The sequence below is a fragment of the Bos javanicus genome, chromosome 21 (assembly GCF_032452875.1).
Source record: "Bos javanicus breed banteng chromosome 21, ARS-OSU_banteng_1.0, whole genome shotgun sequence".
In the NCBI taxonomy this organism is placed as follows: Eukaryota; Metazoa; Chordata; class Mammalia; order Artiodactyla; family Bovidae; genus Bos; species Bos javanicus.
This window is the reverse complement of record NC_083888.1, coordinates 23598161-23625108: the sequence shown is the minus strand read 5'-3', so window position 1 is coordinate 23625108 and position 26948 is coordinate 23598161. Positions and strand designations below refer to the sequence as shown.

At 41.7% G+C, this 26948-nt stretch overlaps 1 protein-coding gene across 3 annotated transcripts in view; it reads left to right on the top strand.

Annotated features, from left to right (window-relative positions):
• Window positions 1–4: 4 nt before the first annotated feature.
• The window catches only part of EFL1 (elongation factor like GTPase 1), a 110614-nt gene continuing 83670 nt past the window's right edge, over window positions 5–26948 (top strand). Inside the window, exons 1-11 of one of the 3 annotated variants that reach the window (XM_061394511.1) lie at window positions 5–68; window positions 892–1001; window positions 2790–2857; window positions 4439–4523; window positions 9475–9608; window positions 11301–11438; window positions 13028–13242; window positions 18989–19112; window positions 21585–21661; window positions 22376–22512; window positions 23714–23836. In XM_061394511.1, the coding sequence (XP_061250495.1) occupies window positions 911–1001; window positions 2790–2857; window positions 4439–4523; window positions 9475–9608; window positions 11301–11438; window positions 13028–13242; window positions 18989–19112; window positions 21585–21661; window positions 22376–22512; window positions 23714–23836 (1192 nt within the window). In that variant the 5' untranslated portion in view covers window positions 5–68; window positions 892–910. Of the gene's footprint in view, window positions 126–320; window positions 764–891; window positions 1002–2789; window positions 2858–4438; window positions 4524–9474; window positions 9609–11300; window positions 11439–13027; window positions 13243–18988; window positions 19113–21584; window positions 21662–22375; window positions 22513–23713; window positions 23837–26948 lie in introns of those variants that run through there. The other 2 variants (XM_061394509.1, XM_061394510.1) reach the window with 2 other exon arrangements.

The following is a 26948-nucleotide window of genomic DNA, read 5'->3' as shown; positions in this document are numbered from 1 at the left end:
CGTGCGTCGCTAGCCCCGCCCTCGGCGCGCGGGCCTTCGGGAGATAGCTAGTTGTGGGTGCCTGCGAGGTGCGTGGTGTAGTCTGCGTCGGGGTCCGAGCGGGACTGGTTGGGCGGCGGGAGCCGGTGAGTGCGGGCCCGCAGGGCGCTGGGCTTCCTCCTCTGGCCTCCTCTGGCAGCTCCAGGTGGTGGGGGGACCCGGGGCGCCGCGGCGGCGGAGCGAGGCCGGGGGCGAACCCGGGCTGGGAGCGGCTGCCGTTCGAGCTTAAGTGTCAGCTCGCGCCCGACTGCTTTTCAGTGTGGACCCGGAGTCCTCAAAGAAGAAGGGATGATGAAGAAGGGAAGGTGGAGATGAGGGTTTATTTTTTCTTTTCCCCAATGTGGGAAGGAATGAAAGACATTCATTGCACCTGCTCAGCAAATAAGCACGTGACCCAAAACTTTATTCGGGCTCCATAGCAGTCATCAAGCTGAATGTTTCCCCTCCAGTGAAAGCAAGCGGAGTTATAGGAGGAGGGACTTGGAAAAAGATCGAGGAGCGGAAGGAGAGATATCAGCATCTTCTCTCCTGCCTACGACCCTTGCGATACGTCATCACTGACCTGGAGAAATTCACCCCCGTACAGAGTACAGGGCAGAGTTCCTGGTGTCACTGGGCACCCAGCCCTAAGGAGCTCTGATTCATCGCAGATCCGGAACGATGAGTAAAATCCACAGTCGTAGTACAGTAGTTGCTGAAGTGCTCAAATTGGACTTAGGTCTGGGTGTGTATCTGCCTTTAATAACGGTTTTTACTTGAAGGAACTTGAGAAATCTTGTCAGTTCCCAGTATTAAAAGCCCTTATTTATTGTCCCGATCTTTAGTCATTTGTAATACGTCTTTAATTTTTAGTCACAGGAAGTAAGTGACCATGGTGCTCAATAGTTTGGATAAGATGATTCAACTCCAGAAGAACACTGCTAACATTCGGAATATCTGCGTTTTGGCTCACGTAGACCATGGTAAGAGCCCTTTCTAAATAGCTTGTTTTCAGTAATTAAGGGGGTGTGTCTCCACACGTGTCATTGGAGTGATGCTAAGTTGAAAGTCTTATTTCTTTTAAAAGTTTGATGTGGTAGAACACAGCCAACTAGGGATTGGTGTTCTTCTAGATAGTTGGTTTTTAAATGAGAAGTTGAGTTTTTGTTAAACTATCAAGTATTTTTGAAATGGCTTTCTAATATAACAAGTCTGTAGTCTTAACATAATATTCTCAGAACCTGTGTTCTAAGTTCAAGGTACTTTGCCCTCTATGTCAAATGGTAGAAATTTATGAACAGGGCACCCTCTCAGCTGTAGAGGTGATTTGGGGGTTGAGGCAACACAAAGTGAGACATGCAAAAAGTAGATAATAAGGATAGAGAGAGCTGGAGAGTCAGGAAGCTAGGAATGCATTAAGAAAAGGCTTTATAGCATAATTAGTATTAGAGATGAACCCTGAAGGGTGATTCAAGATGGCAGATGGGGACACTTATTTCAAGTGGGAATAGTGTCAGAAGAGGAGAAAGAAATGTATGTGACCAGAGGCTGGGACACAAGAGGGCAAGGTGGGCTGATCCATGGTGCTTAGCTCCCGACAAACATTGCTTTCACGCCACAGCATCGCCTCCTGCTAAGCCTGCTCTTGGTTTCAAACTGCTTTTTGTTCACCCAGTCACAGCAAGGTGATAAGAGGTGGGAGTGTGAAATAAAACCTATATCAGATCAGATCAGTCGCTCAATCGTGTCCAACTGTTTTCGACCCCATGAATTGCAGCACGCCAGACCTCCCTGTCCATCACCAACTCCCGAAGTTCACTCAGACTCGCGTCCATCGAGTCAGTGATGCCAGCCAGCCATCTCATCCTCTGTCGTCCCCTTCTCCTCTTGCCCCCAATCCCTCCCAGCATCAGAGTCTTTTCCAATGAGTCAACTCTTCACATGAGGTGGCCAAAGTACTGGAGTTTCAGCTTTAGCATCATTCCTTCCAAAGAAATCCCAGGGCTGATCTCCTTCAGAATGGACTGGTTGGATCTCCTTGCAGTCCAAGGGACTCTCAAGAGTCTTCTCCAACACCACAGTTCAAAAGCATCAATTCTTTGGCGCTCAGCCTTCTTCACAGTCCAACTCTCACATCCATACATGACCACAGGAAAAACCAGAGCCTTGACTAGACGAACCTATATACCATCCTGAAAGTGAGGGAGGAGGAGATAAAAGTGAAGAGATAGGCTATGCTGTATCTTGAAGACCCCTTCCTGCCAGCGAGGCACTAGGATAAGGGTTGTTGTTTAGTTGCTCAGTCGTATCTGACGTTGCAACCCCTGGACTATAGCCCACCAGGCTCCTCTGTTCTTGGGATTCTCCAGGCAGTAATACTGAAGTGGATTGCCATTTCCTTCTCCAGAGGATCTTCCCCACCCCCCAGGGATTGAACTCACATCTTGCATTGGCAGGTAGAGTCTTTACCACTGAACCACCAGGGAAGCCCCTGTGTAAAGTATGCCTCAATAAAAAAAAGTTATTGGACAGCTTTTAAAGTTGGAGATACAGATTATAGCACTGTGGAGTGCTAGAATCTTTGCCCTTCCAGACAGTGCACTGTTCAAAAGTCTAGTTAAAATGCTCATTGTGTCTTCTTTCACTTACTGTAGGTAAATAGGAAATACTTGGTAAAGCAGTTCTTATGGTTAAACGTTAAATATGTAGATGCACTTTACCTACCCTCCCCTTTAAGAAAAGTATTTAAATTAATATTGTTACTTTAACAGGAAAAACTACTCTGGCTGACTGTCTTATATCTAGCAATGGAATCATCTCCAGCCGCCTGGCAGGCAAGGTATGTTATTATATTTGATATATACATGCATTTCAGTAAATATTAGCAAATCTACAATGCGATGAAGCATTTGTTGTGTTCATAAAGACCTCAAAAGTATAGAGCATAGTTCATGCATCTAAGAGACTGGCAGTCCATTTAGCAAGATAAAATAGATTGTTGAGAAAAAATTATTTCTGTATTGCTTTTATTTTAGTTTATATTAATATTTTATAAGTGCAAGAATGAGTTTTTTCAGTAAGTCAGATGATAACCTGGCACGATTGTGGAAGATTTCACAGGTGGAATACATGCTTCACAGCAGGAAATAATGTGGATAAAATGGATAAAGGCTAATTTGTAGGTTTTAAGTGGAACATTTGCCTAGCAATTACTGAGAAAGGAAAATGTGCTAGTACAAAAAAATGTATCAGATTATGATGATCTTGAAGTAACTGAGTACTAGTTCTAACCTAAGTACCAAAAGAAGGCTTCTGAAGTATGAGGGTCGTGAGGAAAATCCTGTTTTAGGAAATGAAAGAGATCTTTGTTTCTAGCTGTGAATTGAAAGGACTTGGAATGATTTATTTGTAGTAGAAAAGTAAAGATATCCCTTCCTTCAGTGAATTTAAGATATAGTCAGCAGGATTTATCCAGTGATTGGTAATACAGAGAAGAGGAGATGGAGAAGCAAAACTGAATTTGAAAAGTAGACCTGAGATACTAAAGGAAGAATGGGGCCTTTGAGGCAGGTCGAGTCCCCAGGAAATTGGCCCAAGATACTGTCTAGAGGAGGCTTAAAAAACTGGGTGGAATAAAGTAATAAAGTGCTTTTATTTTTCCTATTTGAGAAGTTAGAACAAGTACAATAACTCTACTGTAAGTAGATGAAATAATAAAGCATAAATTAATGAAGTAGAAAAGATCAAAGCCAAATTTGTTCTTCAAAAGATTCATACAACTAACATATGATACAGTAATGATGGACATGTCATTATACATTTAAAGAGTGAATCCTAATGTAAACCATAGACCTTAATTGATAGTAACGTGTTGATATTGGTTCATTGATGGTAACATGTATCACACTGCACACAATGTAAGATGTAAATAACAGGGAGGGAACTGTGTGTAGAAGTACTTAGGAACCTCTTTACTTTCCAGTTATTCTAGAAACTTTAAATTGCTCTAAAAAGAAAGCCTGTTAATTTAAAAAGAACTACTAGCAATGTAGACATTGTGTGATTATCTTGCATTACAACTGATAAATATCTAAAAACTGATCAAGGAAAAAGGAAAGGAGAAAGAAATACATGATACTAGGCAAGAAAAGAAGGCAATGGCACCTCACTCCAGTGCTCTTGCCTGGAGAATCCCAGGGACGGGGGAGCCTGCTGGGCTGCCGTCTATGAGGTCGCACAGAGTCAGACGTGACTGAAGCAACTTAGCAGCAGCAGGCAAGAAAAATGCTGCAGAGATTTAAAAGGTAATAATAGTGGGACCTAGTGAACAACTTCACAGCAATAATAAGCCTAAAAATTTAAATATTTAAAACAAAAGTCCACATCAGTCCGTTTTAACGTTAAGGTTGCATTTTTACAGTTGAGGTACATGGACAGCAGAGAAGATGAACAGGTCCGAGGGATCACTATGAAATCCAGTGCCATCTCACTGCATTATGCGGAAGGTAAGTCAGTCTGCATTTTACAGAACAGTGGTTTCGTATCTTTTGTGTCTTCCTTTCTCTTTCCAAATCAGTTTCACCCCTCAGGTTTTTTTGCTTTACCTTCCACAAACTTCATTCTGGCCTTTCCAGATGATCAATTTTCAGATCAGAGTCAGGCTGTCCAGACTTGGGTACAGATGGGGACCTCTGACTGGCTTGAGGGCAGAAGCACTGGCAGTTCACACCTGCCCCCGTCTACCCAGGTGCTTGTGGAGATATCTTCTCTGGGAAGGTCTGGAGTCATAGGACCTTGCTGGCTCAGTCTTATCATCCCGTTTCCTCGCTGGGTCCTCGTTCTGTCCTCTGGCCTGCCTGTTAGATCTAGAGTCTTATTTACTTGGCTCTGTGTTGCCATGGTCACTGTAGCTTTTATCCATTGATCAGAATGCCACTCTGACAGTAATACTTTTAGGGATTTGTCCGACAGACATAGTCATACGAGCATGCGAGATGTATGTTCATTGATATTCACCCTAATGTCTGTATCAATGAAAAGAATGCCTTAGTATCTGTCTTTGGAAAACAGTTAAGTAGAATGATACATCCATGATGTGAAGTGCTCTGCAGCTGTTCCAACAATTGTGTGATTATATAGAAAAGATAAAGTCGGAGACAAAAAGCAAGTTGCAGGGTAAATACTTACAAGACACGAATGTGTTTTGATGATAAGAATATATTAAGTATGTATATGAAGATGCCTGGAAGGCTGTATACCAAAACCTTAACCATAATTATCAGGGACTGGATTATGTGAAAACTCAGTTTTCAAGATATTTATTTTGTACTGTTCGGAAATTTTACACAACATGTGAGTTTTGATCAGTAGAAGACAGTAGTAAAGATGTATTTCATTTCCCTAATGGACACAGTGTCATGTCCCTGACACTAACACCAAGGGTTGTGCTGTGTGGGGTGTGACTCTTCTCTTTGAGGTCAGTCTTCAAAAACGGTTTTGAACTAAACCAGTTTTGAAGCTCTTAGGTACATGAATTCCCAATGTATTTAAAGTAATGCCTTAATTTTTAAAAAACTACTTCTCACATTTTAAAGAGTATGTCCTAATTCTGTGATTCAGCAAATGGTTCAGTGGTCAGTTTTTTTCCTATCTCTCCTTATTTTTATGAACTTGAAGAGTTTAAAGGTTCATGGACTGTTCTTTAAATAGTCTCAAAAGGCCTATTGTCATTTCTACTCTGTAGCCATTCTTTATACCTGTGAACAAATAATTGCTGTCACAGAACTTCTAAAATGAAGTTTTCATTCTGATTCATCTTTTTAAAAATTTTTTAAAAATTTGCAAGTTTTATATGTGTTGTAGAAAATTTACAGTAAAACATAAGATTGAAATAATAATTGCCCTAGTTTTACCCCCAGTTATTTTATGTTCTTGCATTTAATCCTGTCATAAGTGTGCATGTGTATGTGTGTGCTTGCAAGCTGTGAGGTAGGTATCCAACTTAAATCCCTCCCCCCACACCCGCAAAGAGTTAACTACTTATTGCAACACCAGTCTCATTTGATTATTAAGTACTGTGTCATTAGTCCTTGGTGTGGTGCTGGTGTCAGCACCTCTACATGAATGAGGCAGTCAGGTGGGACTGCTGTGAGCCAGAGAACAGACTCGGTCCACCCATGAAACACCCCTCCACCTGGGTGGGGACTGGTGCTTTTTACCTCCAACTGACAGATGCCCTGTGTTTTTCTGTTTTGTTTTGTTTGTTTGTTTTTTCAAGAAAAGGCATCAAGATTTTTGGTAAACTCATCCAGTTTAAAAAAAAAAAAACTGGCAATTATTAAAAAATGATAAAGTGCAGTATAGAGCAAATTGTAGTGGGCTTTCACTAATAGGCTTTCAGTCTGTACTTCAGGCATATGTGCTAGCTGACAGCCTGGTTCAGGGGGACGCTCAGTATTTACCCAAGAGGCAGCCATACTGTAGCTTAGATGTGCTCCAAATGTGGAGACCAAGGATGTGGAGGCGTCTGCAGACAGATCCACTTGTAAGTTCGCCCCTCTGTAAGCACCTCCAGAAAGTGAAAGTGTTAGTCACTAAGTCGTGTCTGACTCCTTGTGACCCCATGGACTGTAGCTTGCCAGCCCCCTCTGTTCATGGGAATTCTGCAGGCAAGAATACTGGAGTGGGTTGCCATTTCTTCCTCTAGGGGATCTTCCTGACCTGGGGATCAAACCTGGGTCTCCCACACTGTAGGCAGATTCTTTACCATCTGAGCCACCAGGCGAACACCTCCGTAGGGGTCTGTGCTTATGGGCTAGTAGAGGGTTTCAGCTCTGTGACCCTCTGGTCTTAATCTCTAAGACTGGGCCCTGGGGACACTGACTTGTGCCATCCAGATGCACACGAGGCCAGCAAGTATTAGTAGCTACTGTCATTTCCAGACACGTCAACATTCACTTGTGTTTCTGATCACTGTCCTTTTCCTTTGGGACCAGGTTTGGAGGATGGGGTTCCACTGTGCCTAGTTTGGCTAAAGGTCAGGTTTTTTTCCTCTAAAGATAATGAACACTTTACCTTGTGAAGCATTCAGATGATGTAAGATCTAAGAAGATGGGTACACCATGGTTTGATTCTGAGCTGCATGTCTCATCTGCGTGATTTTGTTTAACCCTTATGGTGATCCTGGGAAATGGAGATTCTCCTCATTTTACATGTGTGCAAAATGGAGTTCAGAGAGATTAAGAGACCGTCCCAGAGACAGAGTAGTTAGCATGTGGCAGTAGTCCTGCATAATGAATGTGTGACTCTCTGTGACCCCATGGACTGTAATACTCCAGGCTCCTCTGTCCATGGGATTTTCCAGGAAAGAATAATGGAGTGGGTAGCCATTTCCTACTTCAGGGGTCCTGGGAACCAAGGAATCATTAATATATTTCCAGCCTGTTTATTTGGACCAGGAGTCTCTCAAAAGTCATTCAGTCCAGGCCACCACTGATTCCCCCTTCAGTGAAATTCTCTGCTGTCCACAAGAGGTTGCTCTGGCTCCTTAAGGGTGTCTTTTGTGGCATCACCCCCATCTCTGTTGTCTTTGGTCACTGCCCCAAATGGAGGTCACGTGGTCTGGCCTCTAAGTCGTCTTGTCCCCATGTTTCTCACACCTGCCCTCAACCCCTCACTATTCCCTTCCCGCCCACACTTTTCTCTAAAAACTTTTCCAAGATAAACCTGTGTCCCTCCATCGTCAGTGTCTTTTGTCAGTTTTCCCTCCTCCCCCTGCCTGGCTGTTTTCTAGTCACTGCTCTCTCGTCCTTCTTTTGAGTGAGTGCTGTTTATTCTGTCATACTCTGTCCTGGGTAAGAACATGGGATCACCCTACTCCTTGTTCCCTGGTTCTGGCTCAGAGTTCAGTTCTCCACCATTGATTTAAAACTCCGTCTCCTTCGAGACTCTTACCATCTATCCAGTTATTCTCCACCCCTTCTCACCACCTCAGCTTCTGGTTACAGTCCCTGGTCGCCATTCATTAGTGACTTTGGCACCTGGTTCATCATTTTCCTTTTTACCCAAATCCACCAAGGTAGCTTTTCCTGTGTCTGAAAAATGACCTCTTTCAACAGCTTGAGCTTGGCTTCTCAACAGCAGTGATGTGTACGCCTCTGCTTCACCCACCCCTAGTATGGCTGCTTTCTGCATTTTAATATCACTCCTTACTGGTCCTCTGATATTTTCCATTTAAATACTCCCTTCTGCACAGTCTTTACTTTTCCAGCTCTCTCACCTGTGTAGCAAGGGACCCGCTTGACTTCAGGAAGCCCTTCAGTCTCCTGTGCCCCATCGGCATCCTTCATTTCATCTCTGCCTCCTCCTGTCCAGACTTGTCTTTTTCTGACAGTCTCGCTGAGGCCCTCAGTGTATCTGCTGTCTTGGCCTCCTGTCCTCCCAGTGAAACTTTAACCCTTGGTAGAGCTGACTCTACACGTTTTCCTCCTACCCTTGGGCTGGGCTCTCGGCTGGTCGTTGGGCCACTGGCAGACTTCCATGTGTCCTCTGTCAGACCTTGGGCATTCTCTCCCACTGGAGCTCTCTTAAACCCTCTTGTCTCTTCGAGTCCACCTCTCAGTCCCTCTCCCACAGTCTCAGCAGACATTTGTCCGTTCTATTTTACAGAGAAAAGGAAAATTCTCAGCTATTTGCCACTACCCCTCAAAGTGTAATACAGCTAGTATCTTTGTTTGCCTGCTGTCACTGTGAAAGGCTTGTGCTCTGGACTTACCTCCTGTGTCCTGGTGCTGTCAACTTTTCAGCATGTTCAAGCCTCTCATCTTAAATTGTGTGTGTTTGTGTGTAAGACTTAGACAAAAGTGTACCGCTCTTACTCTTTCAGTGGCTCTGACAGCAGGCCCTGTGCTTTATGATAATGGCACATGTTAGCAGTGTGAAATTGGGTGAAACATAGTTGGTCCTTGATCTCTGACTTTCTGTCTAGGGTCATATGAACATAGAGAATTTCCAAGTAGATTGCAGAGGCTTAGGACATTTACATGGGTGCCAGGCAGTGAACATCAGTCTTCTCTCACTCCAGGGTTTCTTAATTCTGATTCTGAGCCAGATGAACAGACAAGTGTTCTTTCCCCAGTTGCAAAGCCTAGGGGCACCTGTGACCTTTACAGGAAGTGACTAAGCTGATAGATAGGCCTGGGTATGTTTCTGACTTGTGACTGCTTTTGTGACCTTGGGTAAATCTCTTCCCTTTTGGGAGCTTTAGCATGAAAGCTAAAATGAAATGAAGGGTTGGGCTATGAAAATGATGAATGGTTTAGAGAACCTCACAGCTTCTGTTTTATGTGACAGGGCTTTTCTTCAGTCATTTCTTAGAAGCTCTCCTGCTCTCAATTGCCTGAGGAGGAGGGTTGCATACCTGCACTGCTCAATATGTGTATTCAAATCTCATTTCAGGCGACGAGGAGTACCTGATTAACCTAATAGACTCTCCAGGCCACGTGGACTTCTCCTCAGAAGTGTCCACGGCTGTTCGCATCTGTGACGGGTGCATCATCGTGGTGGACGCTGTGGAAGGGGTCTGCCCGCAGGTAGTGGATGGTCGCCTGGAAATGTTTAACTAGACAAGGCAGGGGGAGAGGAGGCCCTGGCCATCAATGACGATGTGGCACTTTAGACTCTCTGTGACACCAGAAAGCTAGTTTCCATTTCACATTCCATAGTGTTCCAGCCTGTGGTGGAGTTAAGTCACCCAGGTTCTGAAGGGATATTAGAGAGAATGACTTTAAGGTCCTTTGACATGCCTGTGGTATTCTCTGGGAGAGGGACTCAGTGGACATGAGAGACGCATGTAGGGGGCTCTGGGGGCTTTCCTCCAGTGAAGGAGTCTCTCAGCAGTGAGGGGTTGTTGACAGTGAAATTCTGAGCTGCTTCTCCCCTACATGGGCAAGTCTCTTCTGTTGGTTTCTCACTCTGCAGGCACACGCACACATGCGCGTGCACACACACACACGCACACACACACACTCTCTCTCTCTCTCTCTCTCTCTCCCCCCCCCTTCCTCTTCTCTCTTCCTCTTCCAGATTCTTAATCTGTACTTTCTCAGTTTTTAAAATAATTTTTCTGTGAAACCTTATGTTTTTTCTTTAAAAATGTTGTCACCTTTGTGTCCTACTTCTTGTACCATCGTTTGTTTTAATGATTTTTTAAAAGAAGAGTAAAAAGCTTACGTTACAGGCATACCTCGGAGATATTTCAGGTTTGGTGCTGAGCCACTGCAGTAAAGTGAATATTGCAGTAAAGCAGGTCACGTGACTTTTTTTGGTTCCCCAGTGTATATTCAGGTTATGTCTATACTATACTGAAGTCTCTTAAGTATGCAATAGCATCATGTCTAAAAAAAGGTACATATCTTGATTAAAACAATACTTTATTGCTAAAAAATACTTAACCATTTCTGACCCTTCATTGAGTTGTAATAGTAACATCAAAGATCACTGATGGCAGATCACAACAACTATATTAATTATGAAAAATGTAAAGTACGATGGGAATTATGGAAATCACAGAACAACAGGAAGTGAACAAATGTTATTGGAACGCCGGTAGACTTGCTTGATGCAGAGTTGCACACATCTTCAGTTTGTTAAAAGAAAAAAAGCAACATCTGTGATACATAGTAAAGCAGAGCACAATGAAATGAGGTTTTCTTGTAGAAATGGAGAAAATCTGATCATTCCAGGAAGATGTACGTGTTCTGTAACTTCTCTAATTTCCTGTAAGTGCACAGGCCCTGCATCTAGAGAAGCAAAACCTTAGTCTATGTGGTGTGCTGGGTGTCCTGACAAGTTAAGTTAAATTAACAGACGTGACTTCAAAGCAGCTGAATAGTGGTTAATGCTAAGAAGTGGTTTCTGATCAGGAAAGTGTACACAGGGAGCGTCTGGGAACATACTCTGTTTTTCCACCTGTGTGTTATAGCATGAGTGTTTTTTTTACTGTGTGTATTCTCGTATGTGTGTAATTTCACAAAACTCTCACTATCTTGTACACAATTTTTATTTATCCTTCTTAAATAAATTGTCAGTTCCATAAAGGCAAGAACAATTTCCTGCCTGCAGTTCTTTGCTTCTGTGTTATATATTTTTGACTGTGTCTGACTGGCATGGTCTGAGTTGTATGTGATAGAGGAGTACGAAAATAAGCTACTTATTAATCAGGATTTTCTAATGTGCTTTAATTTAAATCATGAGCTTTACATTTTCTTTTCTGTTTTAATCAGACACAGGCAGTTCTGCGGCAAGCCTGGCTCGAAAACATCCGTCCGGTTTTAGTGATCAATAAGATAGATCGCTTGATAGTGGAACTGAAATTCACCCCACAGGAGGCCTACTCTCACCTCAAAAATATATTAGAACAGGTATTTTATCCTTTATTTCAGTACTTTAAAAACTGTGGCTCAAAGGAGAGTTGTAAGGAAGTTGCTAGGTTGGGTATGAGGCTTTGCTGCAGAAAATCCACTTCAATGTGTTGGAGTCATCATACCGCGGCAGAGGCAGTAGAGCTAGCATCATCTCAGGAGTCGCCTCCATCTCCTGGGAGCATCCTGGAATAGAAAACTTGGACAGTAGGTCTTAATGTTCTCTTGTTTAAAGTCTTGTGGTTGGGTTTTTAAGTGAAGCCAGTATTAGGAAACTCTTTGGCTTTTTTTATTACCTGTATTTGGGTGAAATTTTACCAAAGCTTTCATTCATTGATTTATTCAGCAGACATTACCATAACTGTATGTTGAATAAATGAGTTCTTGAAGGTTTACTTCATGCTAAGGATTGTGAATATAAAGACAGACAGGTCAGAGTCCCTATCTTCAAAGATCTCACAGTGGGTTAGGGGAGAAAAACACGTAAAAGATGTTTGGAGAACAATGAGACAAACCCTAAATATGATTTGAGAACATAAATGAGGCCTGCCTCACCCAGAATGGGTCAATAGCAAGGGGAGAGTAGGGAGAGTCTTATAATAGGAGTCTTGAGATGGAAGAAAGGTAATGTGTGCCAGGGGAGAATTATAGCAGAGGCCTTCAAGAGAGAAGAAATAAGATATACAGAGTCATATAAAGAAAAGAAAAAACATGGTGCAAGTTTCATTCAAAGAATGTAAATTATTGGTTACAATTGAAGAACTAGATCAAGTGCAGTCGTGATAAGAGATGGGAGTAGAATACAGCTTTGATTCTGGTGAACCCTGTATGCCATGTGTGGAGGTTTGAAGTGTCTTTTTCAAGACATTGGGGCACCATTGATGAGGCCACGTTGAGAATGTTTGTTTGCTACAGGAAGGAAATGATAAAGGCAGAGCAGTGAGAAAGTCTGGGTCAGTGGATCCAGTTCCCTGCAGAGACAGTCAGGCACGGAACAGGTGGAATGCTCCTGCCCTGCTGTGGAAGGAGGAGAACCAGCAGTGTTTGTAGAGATGGACTTACAAGTTGGATGATGGGGAGCCTGCAGGATCCTTGAACAGTAGACTTTGTTTTCTCTCTGAGGTAGGAAATAAGATTGGTCACCTAGGAGTGAGAATCTTTGGAGCTTAGAGGTCAGGAAGAGGACCTGAAGAGAGGGGTGAACAGTTCAAACATCTGACATGAGAAACAGAGAGGGAGTTGACAAAAGTCATAAACTCAGACTGTGGGGCTTGGAAACCAGGAGTTCTAGTGACACCTGGCCCTCATACTGAAAAACAAATTGAAGATACGATAGATCAGTGTTTGCACTAAAAAAAGAAATGACCTTCCAAAAGCCTGACGATTTAGTCTTACTGGGTATTGAAATAAGCGGCTGATAACATGTAAGTTAATGATTGCTGTAAACATCAGTTCCATCCTCATGGGCTTCATAGAAGTTCAGACTGTGACGTAGGAGTCTAGACTTGAGGAGGGTTAGACAGTGTGTCTCCTGTCATGGGCGTGCCATGCATCCGAATGACCTTCTGCCATTTTGCCATCTCTCCTAGATTAATGCACTCACAGGAACTCTTTTTACTTCTAAAGTGCTAGAAGAAAGAGCGGAGAGAGAGGCTGAATCCCAGGTGAACCCGAATTCTGAACAAGGAGAGCAGGTGTATGACTGGAGCACCGGCTTGGAGGACACGGATGACTCGCACCTGTACTTCTCACCTGACCAGGGGAATGTGGTGTTTACAAGTGCAATAGATGGGTGGGGCTTTGGGTAAGTTTTTGACTCTAATGAAATCTCTCTGTGGATTCTGTATACAACTGGTGCTTTAATTAAACTTTTTATCTTGAGGTATCATAGATTCACGTACAGTCGTAAGAAAGAATACAGGAGCATTCTCTTCTTTCCCCAGTGTCCCTCCAGAGGTACTATCATGCAGAACTGTGATGTAACATCGCAGCTGGGCTATTAACATGGATATAATCCATCGCCACAGAGCACCTTTGCGTTGCACTAACGTAGCAACGCCTACTTCCATCCCACTCCCAGCTGCTCCTTAACGACTAGCTGTCCTGCATTTCTATAACTTGTCACTTCAAGAATGTTATAGAAACGCACTTGAACCACATAGAATGTTTTCTAGATTGGATTTTTTTCAGCATCGTTTTCTGGAGACTTCTCTAAATTATTGCGTGCATCACTGGTGGTTCCTTTTCATTGTCTCGTCCTATTCCATGGTATTGGTTGTACCACAGTTTGTTTAAATATTTACCCATTGAAGGACGTCTGGGTTTTTTCTGGTTTGGGGCTACTGTGAGTCAAGCTGCTATAAGCATTCATGTGTAGGTGTTGATGTGAACAGGAAGTTTTCATTTCTCTGGGATGAATGCCTGGAAGTGCGTTTGCTGAGTCCTGGTGTGGTTATATGTTTGATTTTTAAAGAAACTATCAAATTGTTCCAGAGTAGGTATACCATATTCCTGCCAGCAAGGTGTGGTGATCCATTTCTCCGCATCTTAACCCTCATTTGGTATCATCACTGTTTCTGTCTTTTCTTTTTTTAGCCATTCTGCTAGATATATACTGATGTGCTGTTACGGTTTTAGTTTGCATTTTCCTAACAGCTTCTGGAGAAGGCATTGGCACCCCACTCCAGTGCTTTTGCCTGGAAAATCCCATGGGTGGCGGAGCCTGGTAGGCTGCAGTCCATGGGGTCGCTAAGAGTCAGACACGACTGAGCAACTTCACTTTCCCTTTTCACTTTCATGCATTGGAGAAGGAAATGGCAACCCACTCCAGTGTTCTTGCCTGGAGAATTCCAGGGACAGAGGAGTCTGCTGGGCTGCCGTCTGTGGGGTCGCACAGAGTCGGACATGACTGAAGTGACCTAGCAGCAGTGGCAGCAACAGCTTCTGAGGTTGAACCTTTTCATGAGCTGATCTGTCATCTATATATCCTCTTGGGTGAGATGTCTTTTCATGTTCTTTGCCCACTTTGTGTTTTTGTTCAGGTATAATTGACATATACCGTTATATTGATTTCAAGTATACAGTGTAATCTATCTGAGTACATATTGTGTAAATATTTGTTTATATTTGTATATAGATGATATATTTGTATATAGATGATCACTACAGTAAGTCTAATTTTCGTCACACTACATAGTTAGAAAATTTATGTGTGTGTGTGATGAGGATTTTTAGCTTTGACTCTTAACTCTCTGTTACACAATGCAATGTTACTAACTTTACTTACCATGCTATATACATTGCATCCTATGACTTGTTTTATAACTGCAAGTTTGTACCTTTTGCCCCTTCAACCATTTTGCCAACCCTCTACTCCTTGCCTCTAGCAACCACCAATCTGTTCTCTGTATCTGTAAGATGCTTGATTTTTTGGTTTTGTTTTTTAAAGCTTCTACATGTGTAAGTGACATCATGCAGTATTTGTTCTTGTCTTTCTCCATCTGACATATCTCCTAACGCTCTCGAGGTCTATCCATGACAAGTTTGCATTCTTTTTTATGGCTGAATACTATTCGTGTGTGTGTGTGTGTGCGTGTGTGTGTGCACGTGCACACCACATTATCCTTTCATCTGTGAATGGACACTTAACGTGGTTTCCATACCTTGGCTATTGTCAATAATGCTACAGTGAAGATGATGTGATGATGTCTTAAACATCACCCAGCCACTGAGTGGCAGAGCTGTTGTTAAGTTTAAAGACTGCCTGGCAGTGAAATTCATGCTTTCTTACCATGGTACTTCTGTGGGATCTTCACTGTGGAGTATTGGGACCCTTGTTTCCTCTCATTGCCCTTCTGGATATGTACATGCTCAGGCCAAGTAGTAGTGATAGCAGTTTTGAATGTGCTAGGTAATTGATTACAGTTCTAACCACAACCATTGCTTACTCATAGAATCAGAAAATTCAGAGGATTTTTTACCTTGAGAAAAAATGTCTTCAACTTGGATAAACAGTTGTGGGATATAATGAAATTTACTTTAGTTGTGGGCTTAACCTTTCATACAGTTTGTGGGGATAGTAGAACCAGGAATAAGGGACCAGGTGAAACCAACCTTGGTTATTTCTCATCTCCCTTTTTACAGGAACTTGCTCTTCAACGTCATTTTGACTGAACACATTGCCTGGGGCAGCATAATAAATTATAATACTGTAATTTTTTTGTGTTAGTTTGTAATAAATTATAGATTCCTTGGTTTACTATAAAGATCATATCAGACTTAAATACATTCAGATAATGGATTATAGTGAAAATGGAAGTTAACAAACCTGAACATTTGTAGTTTTCACATGTAGTTGATGACTTACCTTTATCAACTTTCTGGTCCTCAGTTTCTTCATTTGAAAAATAATAATGTAGGTCTAAGATAATGTCTAAGAGTTTCTTTGAGCTAAAAAGTTCAGTGATTCATTCAGTTATAGAAGAGAGTCAGACCTATTGATTTCTTAATTGGTAAGCATTTTGTTAGTGAGCCACAAGGTGGGGGGCTTGTCCTTTTCTAGTACTTATTTTCATAATAATAATTGAATGTTTTATGTGAATTTTAGTCTAAATCTCATGAACTAGGGGGAGTTGATCATGGAAGAAGGAATGGGGAGAGATTTGAATGAATGAAATCAGGGGAACTTGAGTATCCCTCATAACTTTGGATGTTTTTAACTTACTTTCAGTCAATAGATCAATTCCCCTGTATTAGACAATGTCATCTTTGGAGATCTGCTAGTGCCTGTTCTCAGCCAGTTGACATGTTAACTTATGGGAAAACGGTGTTGGAAATGAAAGCACTGGAGACCCTTTCCTTCCAATTTTCCTCTAAAATGTCAGTGACTAGGGAACTCCACGTGTCACAAAACGTGAGAAATGAGCACATGTCAGAATTTAGAAAATGTTTCTATGAACTCTCACGTAGTGGGACAGGATTAAGAAGTATGACTAGTGGCTGTATGGCCTGAATTTGTCCTGTTAATAGTTGTTACTCCAGGAGAATCTGCTCTGAAAAAGCAGCAACACAGTGGCTTGGGTAGGTGGCAACAACGATCTGTTAATAGTTTCTGGTTAAGGTAAACAGAGCTGAGGCCCAACCCTATTCAACAGGGACAGGAAAGAGAAGATGGTGAAAAGCCCTTCCTAGTAGTTCTTCACGCCACAGCATCTTAGAATCCTGTAATTAATATTAGCCCATTGGGTACCTCGAACTCATAAGCATATGTGGCCCAGTAATTTCATGTGGCCGCACCCTCATTCAGGAGGATTGGCCAAAGATTGATGAGTCAGTAAACTCCTGGAAAACATGTTCTGCAGATCTTTTCTGAGAATCCTGTTTGAAGTTGCTCAGTAGAGGAAGTGAATTAAAATAGAACTCAAGAATGGAGAAGTCCTGCTAGAAGCTGTCATTGTAACTAATGACAGATAAAGGAATAAAAGCACCGAGCAATAGTGGAGAAAGGTTTGATGTTGATAAGCAACTTTTGTGGTAACCAGGGGATGAAAAAGAAGGTAAAGGATGAAGAACAAGATTTTCAAAGATTTATAAGTGTCTGTATGTGTAGGTATGTGTATAGAAATGACAGAGTAGAAAAGGGTGGAAGACTGACCTATAAGCAGATGGGCAAGTGTCTTACTTTAATTTATGATTCTATAGCAGTATTAGTTTTTGCGAAAGTGCTTACCACTTTGTGAGTTAAAAATAGGACATATATCTGACATGTTGTAAAGGATAACAGAAAATATAAGTCTGGGAAGCACACAAATCAACGTTAAAAAGAAAATCCTAGAAGCATGAATAGAATGTGCCTGATCAGAACAGTAAGTGACAGTAAGTATTTGTACCCCTTGTTGAGGAGATACTGTTTTTTAAAAAGAAGGAAATTTCATTAGAAAAAAAAAAAAAATTCATGAGTGAGCAAGCAACAACATACATAAATAAATTATATATAAATTATGTATTGTTATATACATGAGTTGTGCCCTCGTATCTGACTCTTTGCTACCCCATGGACTGTAGCCCGCCAGGCTCCTCTGTCCAAGAGATTCTCCAGGCAAGAATAGTGGAGTGGGTTGCCATTCCCTTCTCCAGAGGATCTTTCCAACCTAAGGATCGAATCTGTGTCTCCTGCATTGCAGGCGGATTCTTTACCATCTTAGCCACCAGGGAAGCCCCGTTATATACATGTTGTGTATACTTATATAAAAAGTTTTGTATGAAACAGTATAACATGTAAATGTATAGACTTATTTACATATAGCATAATAATATAGTTTATATTTTAATATCACTATAAACATATAAAGTATATAAAAGTTGACATATAAAAGTTATAAATAATGTAATATAATAGAAACTAAACTTTTAGAAAAAATTTTTAAGACCTCTACTAAGTTAATATCTTTTGGATCAAATGGGAAATAAAGCTTTAAACAGGGAATTACTTTGCATGGGAAGGACCCTTGAGGCCAGCTCTTTGAGAACGTTGATGGGCTTAAAACCATGTGATATGAATTCTGCTTCCTGACTGGGTATTTTTCTCTCCCGTGACTCAGTGAGAGGGGGCACTGGGTTTTTATCTTCAGTAGTTTCTGTAGTGTCTCTTTTTGCTTCTAAGTTGCTGCCTGATGCTCTTCATATTTCTGGTTCCAACCATAATTATCAGCTTCCACTCCTCCAGCTTCTTACTGCTCCCACCAGGCTTTCGTCATCATAAGAGAATGTCGGCCAGTTGGACTTGGTTGTAGTTAACCCCTGGATGCTTTGGAAAATACAGCAGCTGTCTTGTAAGTTGCTGGTACTTTGAGAGTTGGACTCAAAGCTTAGATTGTGTAGGAACATACTATTCCCTGCAAAAAGTTTTTTTTTGGGGGGGTCCTTTATCCAGACACTGCATATGGTGTAATATACAGCATCCTTATTTGTCCGGTGACTGCTCCCATTTGGCTGGGGTTTGCAGTAGAGCAGACCTGCTGCTAACTGGTTTCTCTAAGGGCTAGAGAGAGCTAAGTAAGTGTATATGTATTTCCTGTTTAATCTCAGATGCTACAGAGCCTTTTTTGGCCGGTTCGGCTGTAGGGTTTATTTACTTCATGAGCAATAGGAACTTACAGTGAAGGGCTGAAGCAGAGTTTATTGTTGGCACAGTTGCAGTGGACAGCTGGAGCCTGTTTCCTTGGCCAGTGTTCCTCTTGTTTTACGCTTGCAGAATTAAGAAAGGGATTGATAGCATGAGTTCTCATTCATATGAATGTAGGGAAAGTTGGACAGGAACACCGGCGAGACTGCTTGGCTTTGAATCCCAGCTTTACTTGTTACCTGTGTGATATCTCGTGCTTCATTATGCTTTTCCGTGAAAGGGGGGAGATAATTAGTACCTGCCTTGTAAGAGAGTTGAAATGAATTCAGAGCACATTGAACAGTACCTGGCACAGAAACACCCAAATGCTAGCTAGACTCGTACTTATTTCTGTTATTAATAACGTGAACACTTGCTTTTCTTTCAGAATTGAGCACTTTGCCAAAATCTACAGTCAAAAAACTGGCATCAGAAAGGAAGTTCTTTTGAAAACATTGTGGGGAGATTATTATATAAATACGAAGGCTAAGAAGATTATGAAGGTGGATCAGGTAACGTGGTCTCTTGTGCCTATTGATCGGTGGTCACATTCTTGCCCTGTGAAAGCCTGCACTGTAACACACTTGTAATCTGCCTCAGTTTATGTGAGTCAGTTTAGGGGAGATTTTCTACTGTATATATTTGGCTAAAGATCATGTGTCTTATGGAGAAGGCAATGGCAACCCACTCCAGTACTCTTGCCTGGAAAATCCCATGGACGGAGGAGCCTGGTGGGCTGCAGTCCATGGGGTCCCTAGGAGTTGGACACGACTGAGCGACTTCACTTTCACTTTCCTGCACTGGAGAAGGAAATGGCAACCCACTCCAGTATTCTTGCCTGGAGAATCCCAGGGACGGAGGAGCCTGGTGGGCTGCCGTCAATGGGGTTACATAGAGTCGGACATGACTGAAGCGACTTAGCAGCAGCAGCATGTGTCTTATGTCCAAGTATGGCTTAAATAGAGTTCCTTATCAGGATCAGAGGACTGCGTGTTGTTGCTGTTGTTTTTCCTATTTAAGAGGAGCAGAAATCCCAGATCCTGGGCCAGTGAACTTGAAGACACATATTTGCGTCATGCATTTGTGTGTCCCCTTCCTAAAGAGACGTCTCTTGTAGACGTCACTGTGTGGCCTGTATTCCTAGCCTCAGCCGAGGCCTCCTCATTGAACACTGGTCACCATGCATTGCTGATGGGTGAGGCAGGTGCTCCTTGGAGCATTCTGTCGGTGGAGGTCTTGTAGGGCTGCTGAGTCACCTAGCCTCAAAGGAAGGATGCTTTCTTGAAGACTTTTTTTTTTTAATATAAAATTAAGGATTTTATAAATGTATTCTCATTGAAGAGCATGTATGTTCCTTTTAGAAGGTATTCCTTAGTATAAAGCTACAGGAAAGAAAAAAATACCAGAGGCCAACACTGCTAATGGTATGGTTTTCATTTCTTTCATTCTTTCTGTTTAGATAACATATATTCCTCGATTGAGATAATGCTGTTTATACAATGTAGCCGCTTTTCCTCTTGACATTCTATTGTGACCATCTTCCCTTGTCACTGAAAGTTCTTTATAAACAGTACAGTGTGTAGATTCCTTAAAAACTAGGAACAGATCTACCATATGACCCGGCAACCCCACTCCTGGGCATATACCCTGAGAAAACCATAAATGAAAAAGACAACAGACACCCCAGTGTTCACAGCAGCACTATTTACAATAGCCCTGGCGTGGAAGCAGCCTAGAAGTTCATTAACAGAGGGATGGATAAAGATGTGGCACATTTATACAATGGAATATTTGTCATAAAAAAGAACAAATTTGAGTCCTAGTGAGGTTTATGAACCTAGAGCCTATTAATACAGAGTGAAGTAAGAAAGAGAAAAATTATAGTATATTAATACATATATATGGAATCTAGAAAAACAGTATTGATGAACCTATTTGTAGGGAAGGAATGGAGACACAGATGTAGAGAATGGACTTTTGGACACAGGGACGCGGAGAGGGGACGAATGGAGAAAGTAGCATTGACACAACATTGTAAAAATTAAAAAAATAATAATAAGAGGAGCCAGTGGAGTGAAGTAGCAAAGAGCATAGTTTGAGATTCTCTTTGCCTCTCAGCTCTACCACTTTCTAGTTCTGTGACACTTGTCTGTTTCTTTCCTCTGCAAATTGAAGATAGTAATATTTATCTCATGGAGTGATTATATGAAATATCCAAGAAAAGTCTTAAGAGCTATTCCTGTCATGTAATAAACACCCTCTTACATCATTATCACTCATGTAATCATTCTCCTAAGATTGAACATAGTTTTTATTTCTGTTTCTCAAATATTTTGATATTTTAAGTAAAGCTGTGATAGGCATCTTGATGCATACATTTTTAGGCCTTTACAATTTTTTTTTAACCAGTCCTTCAAAGGTAATGACTTAATTTCCCAGTACCTTGCCAGTAGCTCTTGAGAAAGAGGGTTTCAGTTTATATTCCATCTCTTGTACCTATGAGAGTATCCGTCTCAAAGTGCTCATGCTGTCATTTTTGTATAGTTTGATAAGAGAAATAGGGGTTTTGTTTTTTTTAATATCTTCTTCCTTGAAGTTGAATAGCGTTCATATTTTAAGAACCTCCTTTAGAACGAAGTCCATGGACGTTTTAGAGTGGAGCTTTAGCTCTCAGCTTGGGTACCGTGTGTTCTTTTGATGGCAGTGGGAGGGCAGCTGCAGTGATGTATCCACCCCCCCCACCCCGCACCCCAAGTGGTTTCGTGTGTGGTGTCCACAGTTCGGAAAGAGAAGAGTGAGTTGTAACTGTGGATTATTGGCTGTTTAAAGCATTCATATAGCTACTTTCCTCCGCTTTGTTGTTGAATAAGTATTTTCTAGTAGAAATGAAGCATCGATAGTAAAGCACATCAAGAATGAATACGTTAGATATTGATGAAATATTCAGAAATTTTAAACCCATGCATCCTTTTTTTTTTTTTCAGGCAAAAGGAAAGAAACCTTTATTTGTACAGTTGATCCTGGAAAATATATGGAGTTTGTATGATGCTGTCTTGAAAAAGTAAGACTGTTATAAATTGTTTATCTCTAGGCAGTATAATTTGCAGTTTGACGAGTTACCCTTCCGAAAACTAGGTAGACTGGGAAAGTGAAGAAAGCCTTTACAGAGGCTTTGATTACCAAGCTTGGAAACCATTTAAAGGAGTATGTATAACCCAATTACAGGATGACGGGAGGGACAGAACAGAAATATTTTATAGAGTGCTGAGGCAAAGAGATAAAAGGATGGGAAGAACCATCAGACTTTCATTTTTACAAACTCAGTTTAAAGTAAAATAGTAAATGTAGTAGAAATGCTGCTTGATACTGAGGATCACTCATGGAGTCACTTAGGGAAAAAACCTTGCCCGATACAAGTGGAAAAGAAAGTTGGCTTTAGTAAATTTCCAAGTTGTTCCAGTGGTGGAATAATGATTTTGGTTTTAGTATTTATTTATAAAATCGTTTTACCAGTTGACATAGCATGTTTAAGACAATTGTGGAATGGTACTTCATGGGACATTTTCAAGAGAAGTTCATTTGGAAGTGGAAAGTAGAGGTTGAGCAGTTTACTCCTATGGCAGGAGCCCCCCTCCAGCATTTTTGTTTTTTTATAGTCAAGCAGTGCCTCAGGAATAAATGTGTCCTGTGATGTTGTTTCTCTTCCTCACTCCCCTTTGTATCTTACTTAATTTTTCTCCTCACCTCCCATCCACCCATCTCTTGTTTACTATAGGGACAAAGAAAAAACTGATAAAATCGTGACTTCTTTAGGATTAAAAATTGGAGCCCGAGAGGCACGGCATTCAGATCCTAAAGTTCAGATCAATGCTATCTGCAGTCAGTGGCTACCCATATCTCAAGCTGTTCTTGGTATCCTTTATATTAATGGTTGTTAATGAAATCATAGTTTTGACAGAACAAGAAAAAAGAGTGTGTTATTGGCCATCAGGAGGTCCTCTGAAAATAACGCATGCCAATTCAGAGTAAGTTTTTTTCTGGGGTTATTTAATATTTTACCATGAAACTGTATTAAATACTTCAGAAATGAATATATTAATATTAATTAAGATTAATACGAATCTGAATGTTCTTAAAAAACATTTAAAATTTTTGTTTCTTAATCCATAAAATCAAAACTCTTAGACTAAGATTTGCATAGAAGTAGATACTTTAGATGTTTGTGTTAGGATCACTGGTTCATTTTAACCCATATTTTCTTTACCTTGTTGATACTTCCTCTCAAATTTGTGATTCCAAAAGGACTTGATTTTAAGCGGCTTACCTTAACTAAAGTCATTTTGTAGGTGAATTTAGACTATCTTCTTTGTTTTTTTTAAAAAGACTTTTGTTATATGGACCAATTTTAGTGTCTTTATTGAATTTTTTACAGCGTTGCTTTTGTTCTGTTTTATGTTTTGGTTCTTTGGCCGAGAGGCATGTGGGATCTTAGCTCCCCAACCAGGGATCGAACCCACACCCCCTGTATTGGAAGGTATAACCATTGGACCTTCAGGGAAGTCTCAACCAAAGTAATTTTATAGAGGAATTTAGACTATTTTTACCTTCTTGTCATTGATCTGTGTGTACTTAGCGGTACCCGTGGGGTGGGCTGAGGGTGCAGTGTCTGGGGAGTGGGCCAACAGTGGACCACGGGGCTGCAATAAACACAGACCCCTACGGTGACCTCGCTCTGTTGGAGGACCTGCTTGTATCGCAGCTAGCGGCTGATGGTGGTTTTATGCCAGTTGAGAGAGACTGAAACTGTATGAAAGATTTTGAGGACTGGGTCACAGGCAGCCAAACTCCCTAAGCTCTGTGGTCCTTCCTCATTTGTTCCACAGGATGTCAGTGTTAGAGTATATGCCATGAGCACCCTTTCTGGGCTCTAGAGCGTCCACAAACTCCCTGAGATTGTATCCACGTTTCGAGATGTGACTTACGGAGTATTGCCTTACAGCCCAGGCATCGTGTACACATATGTTGTTACTTCAGTATTTCGTGCACAGTCTGAGTCTCTGCCAGGGTGAAGAGCACTTGCTCAGGCTTTTGAGTCCTTAACAGCAGACTTCAGCTATGGTGTGTCAGAAGCTTCCTAGTCCCCTCGACATTACAGCTGAGAGAGTGGAGAAACTGATGTGTGCAGGATCACAGACTTTTGATTCTCTCCCACCAGAAACCCAGGCTCTGAAAGCAGGTGAGGTAAAGACGAACACACCAGTCAATGTATTTTTGGTCATCCAAAGTCAAGACTACTCTAGACCAATTTTCTGAATGCTAGCTTGCTAAATGGCCAAATGGCCAACTCCCCCGGTAAACAATTGCACAAACATTTCTCCAATGCTTTTTGTTCTCTAACATTTCAGTTTCGCCAGAGCCATTTTGCTCTGCCAGTGGAGTGAGGAGACTAGAGACCTCTCCCTTTTGCCAGATCGCAGTTCATAATCTTATCATCATGCTCTATTCCATCCTCTCAGGTAGCCAGGAATGCATTCCTGAGGTGACTGTGTTTCCAGGGCCTGTGGAACAGTGACCTCAGGGTCTGTATTCCCTCTAGAAGCCCCACACATGTTCGCTCCATGAGAGGGAGCCTCATTTGCTCCCGGCCTCATATGGCTCCATGAAATTCATCTGTGCGCACCACTCTGTCCTGCTCTTTTTCTCCCATTCTGTTGGATTTGCAGCCTCTGCCCTCAGATCACTGCTGTTCTCAGACCCATGGTTGACTCTCCTTTGTTAAATCTCTCGGCCAGTTCCCAGTCCTCCTGACTAGATCTGTCACTACCATTTGACACAGTCAATCCCTCCTTCCTCCTTGAGACCCCTTTTTCTTTGACTTCTGGGCTTCCACCTGTTTCTCCTTGTCTCCCTGTCTCCCGGGCTTTTTATCCCCCCACCCCCCACCCTGGTTTTTTTTATTAAAACAGGAGAAAAATCAAACAGAAGTTAATAACGTGTACAAGGGAGAGACCTGGGAAAACAGAATAACTTGCTAAAATATCTGAAACCCTCACCTTAAATACTGTCAGTGGTTTAGAACTTCAAAGGGGAGAAAGGCATTTGCCATGGAAAATGAAAAAGTAAAAGTCTGGTTACAAAGAGTGTTTGCTGGACCACAGAGTGGGCTCTGATCGCTGGGCCCTGCCGATTTCCCCACCACACCAGCCCCTTCTCTTTGCAGATATTTCTGGTGATAGTTGTATTCCAGGAACAGGCCCTTTATCTCAATTCGTTAGACAACTAAGGGGACAGAAAAAGAACAACTTCCAAAGTTCTCTGCTCCTTAAAAACAATCAGCCTAAATTAACCCTCCTCAAGAAACACCTTGTGGAGTGGTGAAGTTTGCTCTTCTGCAGTTCTGCCCTTAAACCTTCTTCGTGGAGTTTCACAGTCCAGAAGCCAAGTTGGTAGATTGTGTCTCATTAAGCCAGTCTCTTAGTCCTGACAGTAGGTTTAACTGCTGCTGCTGCTAAGTTGCTTCAGTTGTGTCCGACTCTGTGCAACCCATAGACGGCAGCCAACCAGGCTCCCCCGTCCCTGGGATTCTCCAGGCAAGAACACTGGAGTGGGTTGCCATTTCCTTCTCCAGTGTATGAAAGTGAAAAGTGAAAGTGAAGTCGCTCAGTCATGTCCGACTCTTCGCGACCCCATGGACTGCAGCCTACCAGGCTTCTCCATCCATGGAATTTTCTAGGCAAGAGTACTGGAGTGGGGTGCCATTGCCTTCTCTGGTAGGTTTAACTAGACATCTTTAAATCCATTTCTGCAAGCGGTAATGCAGGTGGGCTCTCAAAGTTAGGCTTCTAAGGTGCAAGCATTCCAGTATTTCTAAGAGGCATTTCTGTGAAGACAAAAAGGCTCATGGTTGGAGCAAATCATAAACCAGCTTCTGAACCTAGGGAACAACCAGTCCAGATTTCTAGATGTTAGAGTCAAGTATCATTTGCAATTTGAAATGTCTTTAAATGTCTTTGATGATGTCCTCCAATGTTCAGGTAAACTTCCTGAGTGGCTTACGGTGGGCCAGAATATTGCCTCCAAATGGGCTATTGTGTGGTGGTCTCTCTTAAATTTATCTCAAGTTTCAGGACTTCAGGAAAGGAGCACCTTTGGTTCTCGGTGTTTCCACATCAAAAGTGGGAGGAAAAAGTGGCAATGTTAGTTTGGAAAGTTATAGCCTAATATTTGAGGAAACCTGGAGAATTCAGGATCCAGCCCAGATCTGGATTTACAGATAGTAAATCACAACCTCAAAGATGGTAACAGAACTAGAATCTAATATTCCCAAGTGTGTGTTATAGTTTCTGTTGAAACATAATTTTTTTTCTCTCTAAAGTCACTCATTTCTACCCAGTATAGCCAAATTAAGACTCATTTGTTTGCAGAATAAGTTTAGTTTCATTAAACTTGGCCTGATTGTTTTTATAGGTTCAGCATGAATAGCAGTTCACCATGTAGGCTCCTTTAAATCTCTTTTGCTGGAACTCTACATAAGGAATCTCCAGATTGAACTTCTAATAGCCTCTTGAGGCTAAGAAACCAAGCCACATCTTTGCCGTCAGAGCTGGCTGTTTAGTCTTGATCTTTTTCCCGATTCTTCTCCATCCCCTTGACTTTTTAACTGTGGGATGCCCCAGGCAAGGCTTGGTATTTGGATCTCATCTGTTTTCTACCTGCAGTCACTCTCCTGCTCATCTTGTCCAATCTCTAGGCTTCCCATGACAATGGCGTGCTCTTAATTTTCCCATTGGTTTCATGCCCCTATTTCCAGTCCATCTTTAAATCCTGTTTACTCTTCCTTTGACATGTATCCAGAATTAACTACTTTTCAACATTTCCGTTTCTGCCTTCCTGGGGCAAGCAACCGTGCGTGATCTGTCACCTGGGTATTATAGTAGCCTTCCAGCTGGTATCCCTGAGTCTGTTCTTGATTGCCTGCAGCCAGGGTGAGCCTGTTAAAATCGGAGTCAAGGTGTGTTGCTTTGTTCCTCAAAGCCTTTCAAAGTTTTCCCTGGCAAGACTTCTGATAGATACTTAATTCTTACTTCCTTCTTTTCTTATTTGAATTTTACTCTTGAATTCTTTATGTGCAAATTATTTTGATGTAGGGTGATTTTAAAAAATTACTCACCAGTGGTGGGTTTTTTTTTTTTCCTTAACCAATATTTTTTTTAATGTAATTTAAGAAAAATGTCCATATGCTGATTAGGAAATTATGTTAAAATTTATAGATTTAGGGAAAATCAATACCTTTATAGTATTGCATCTTAATCTTCATTTCTAAGTTTTTTTTTGTTATCATATTTTTG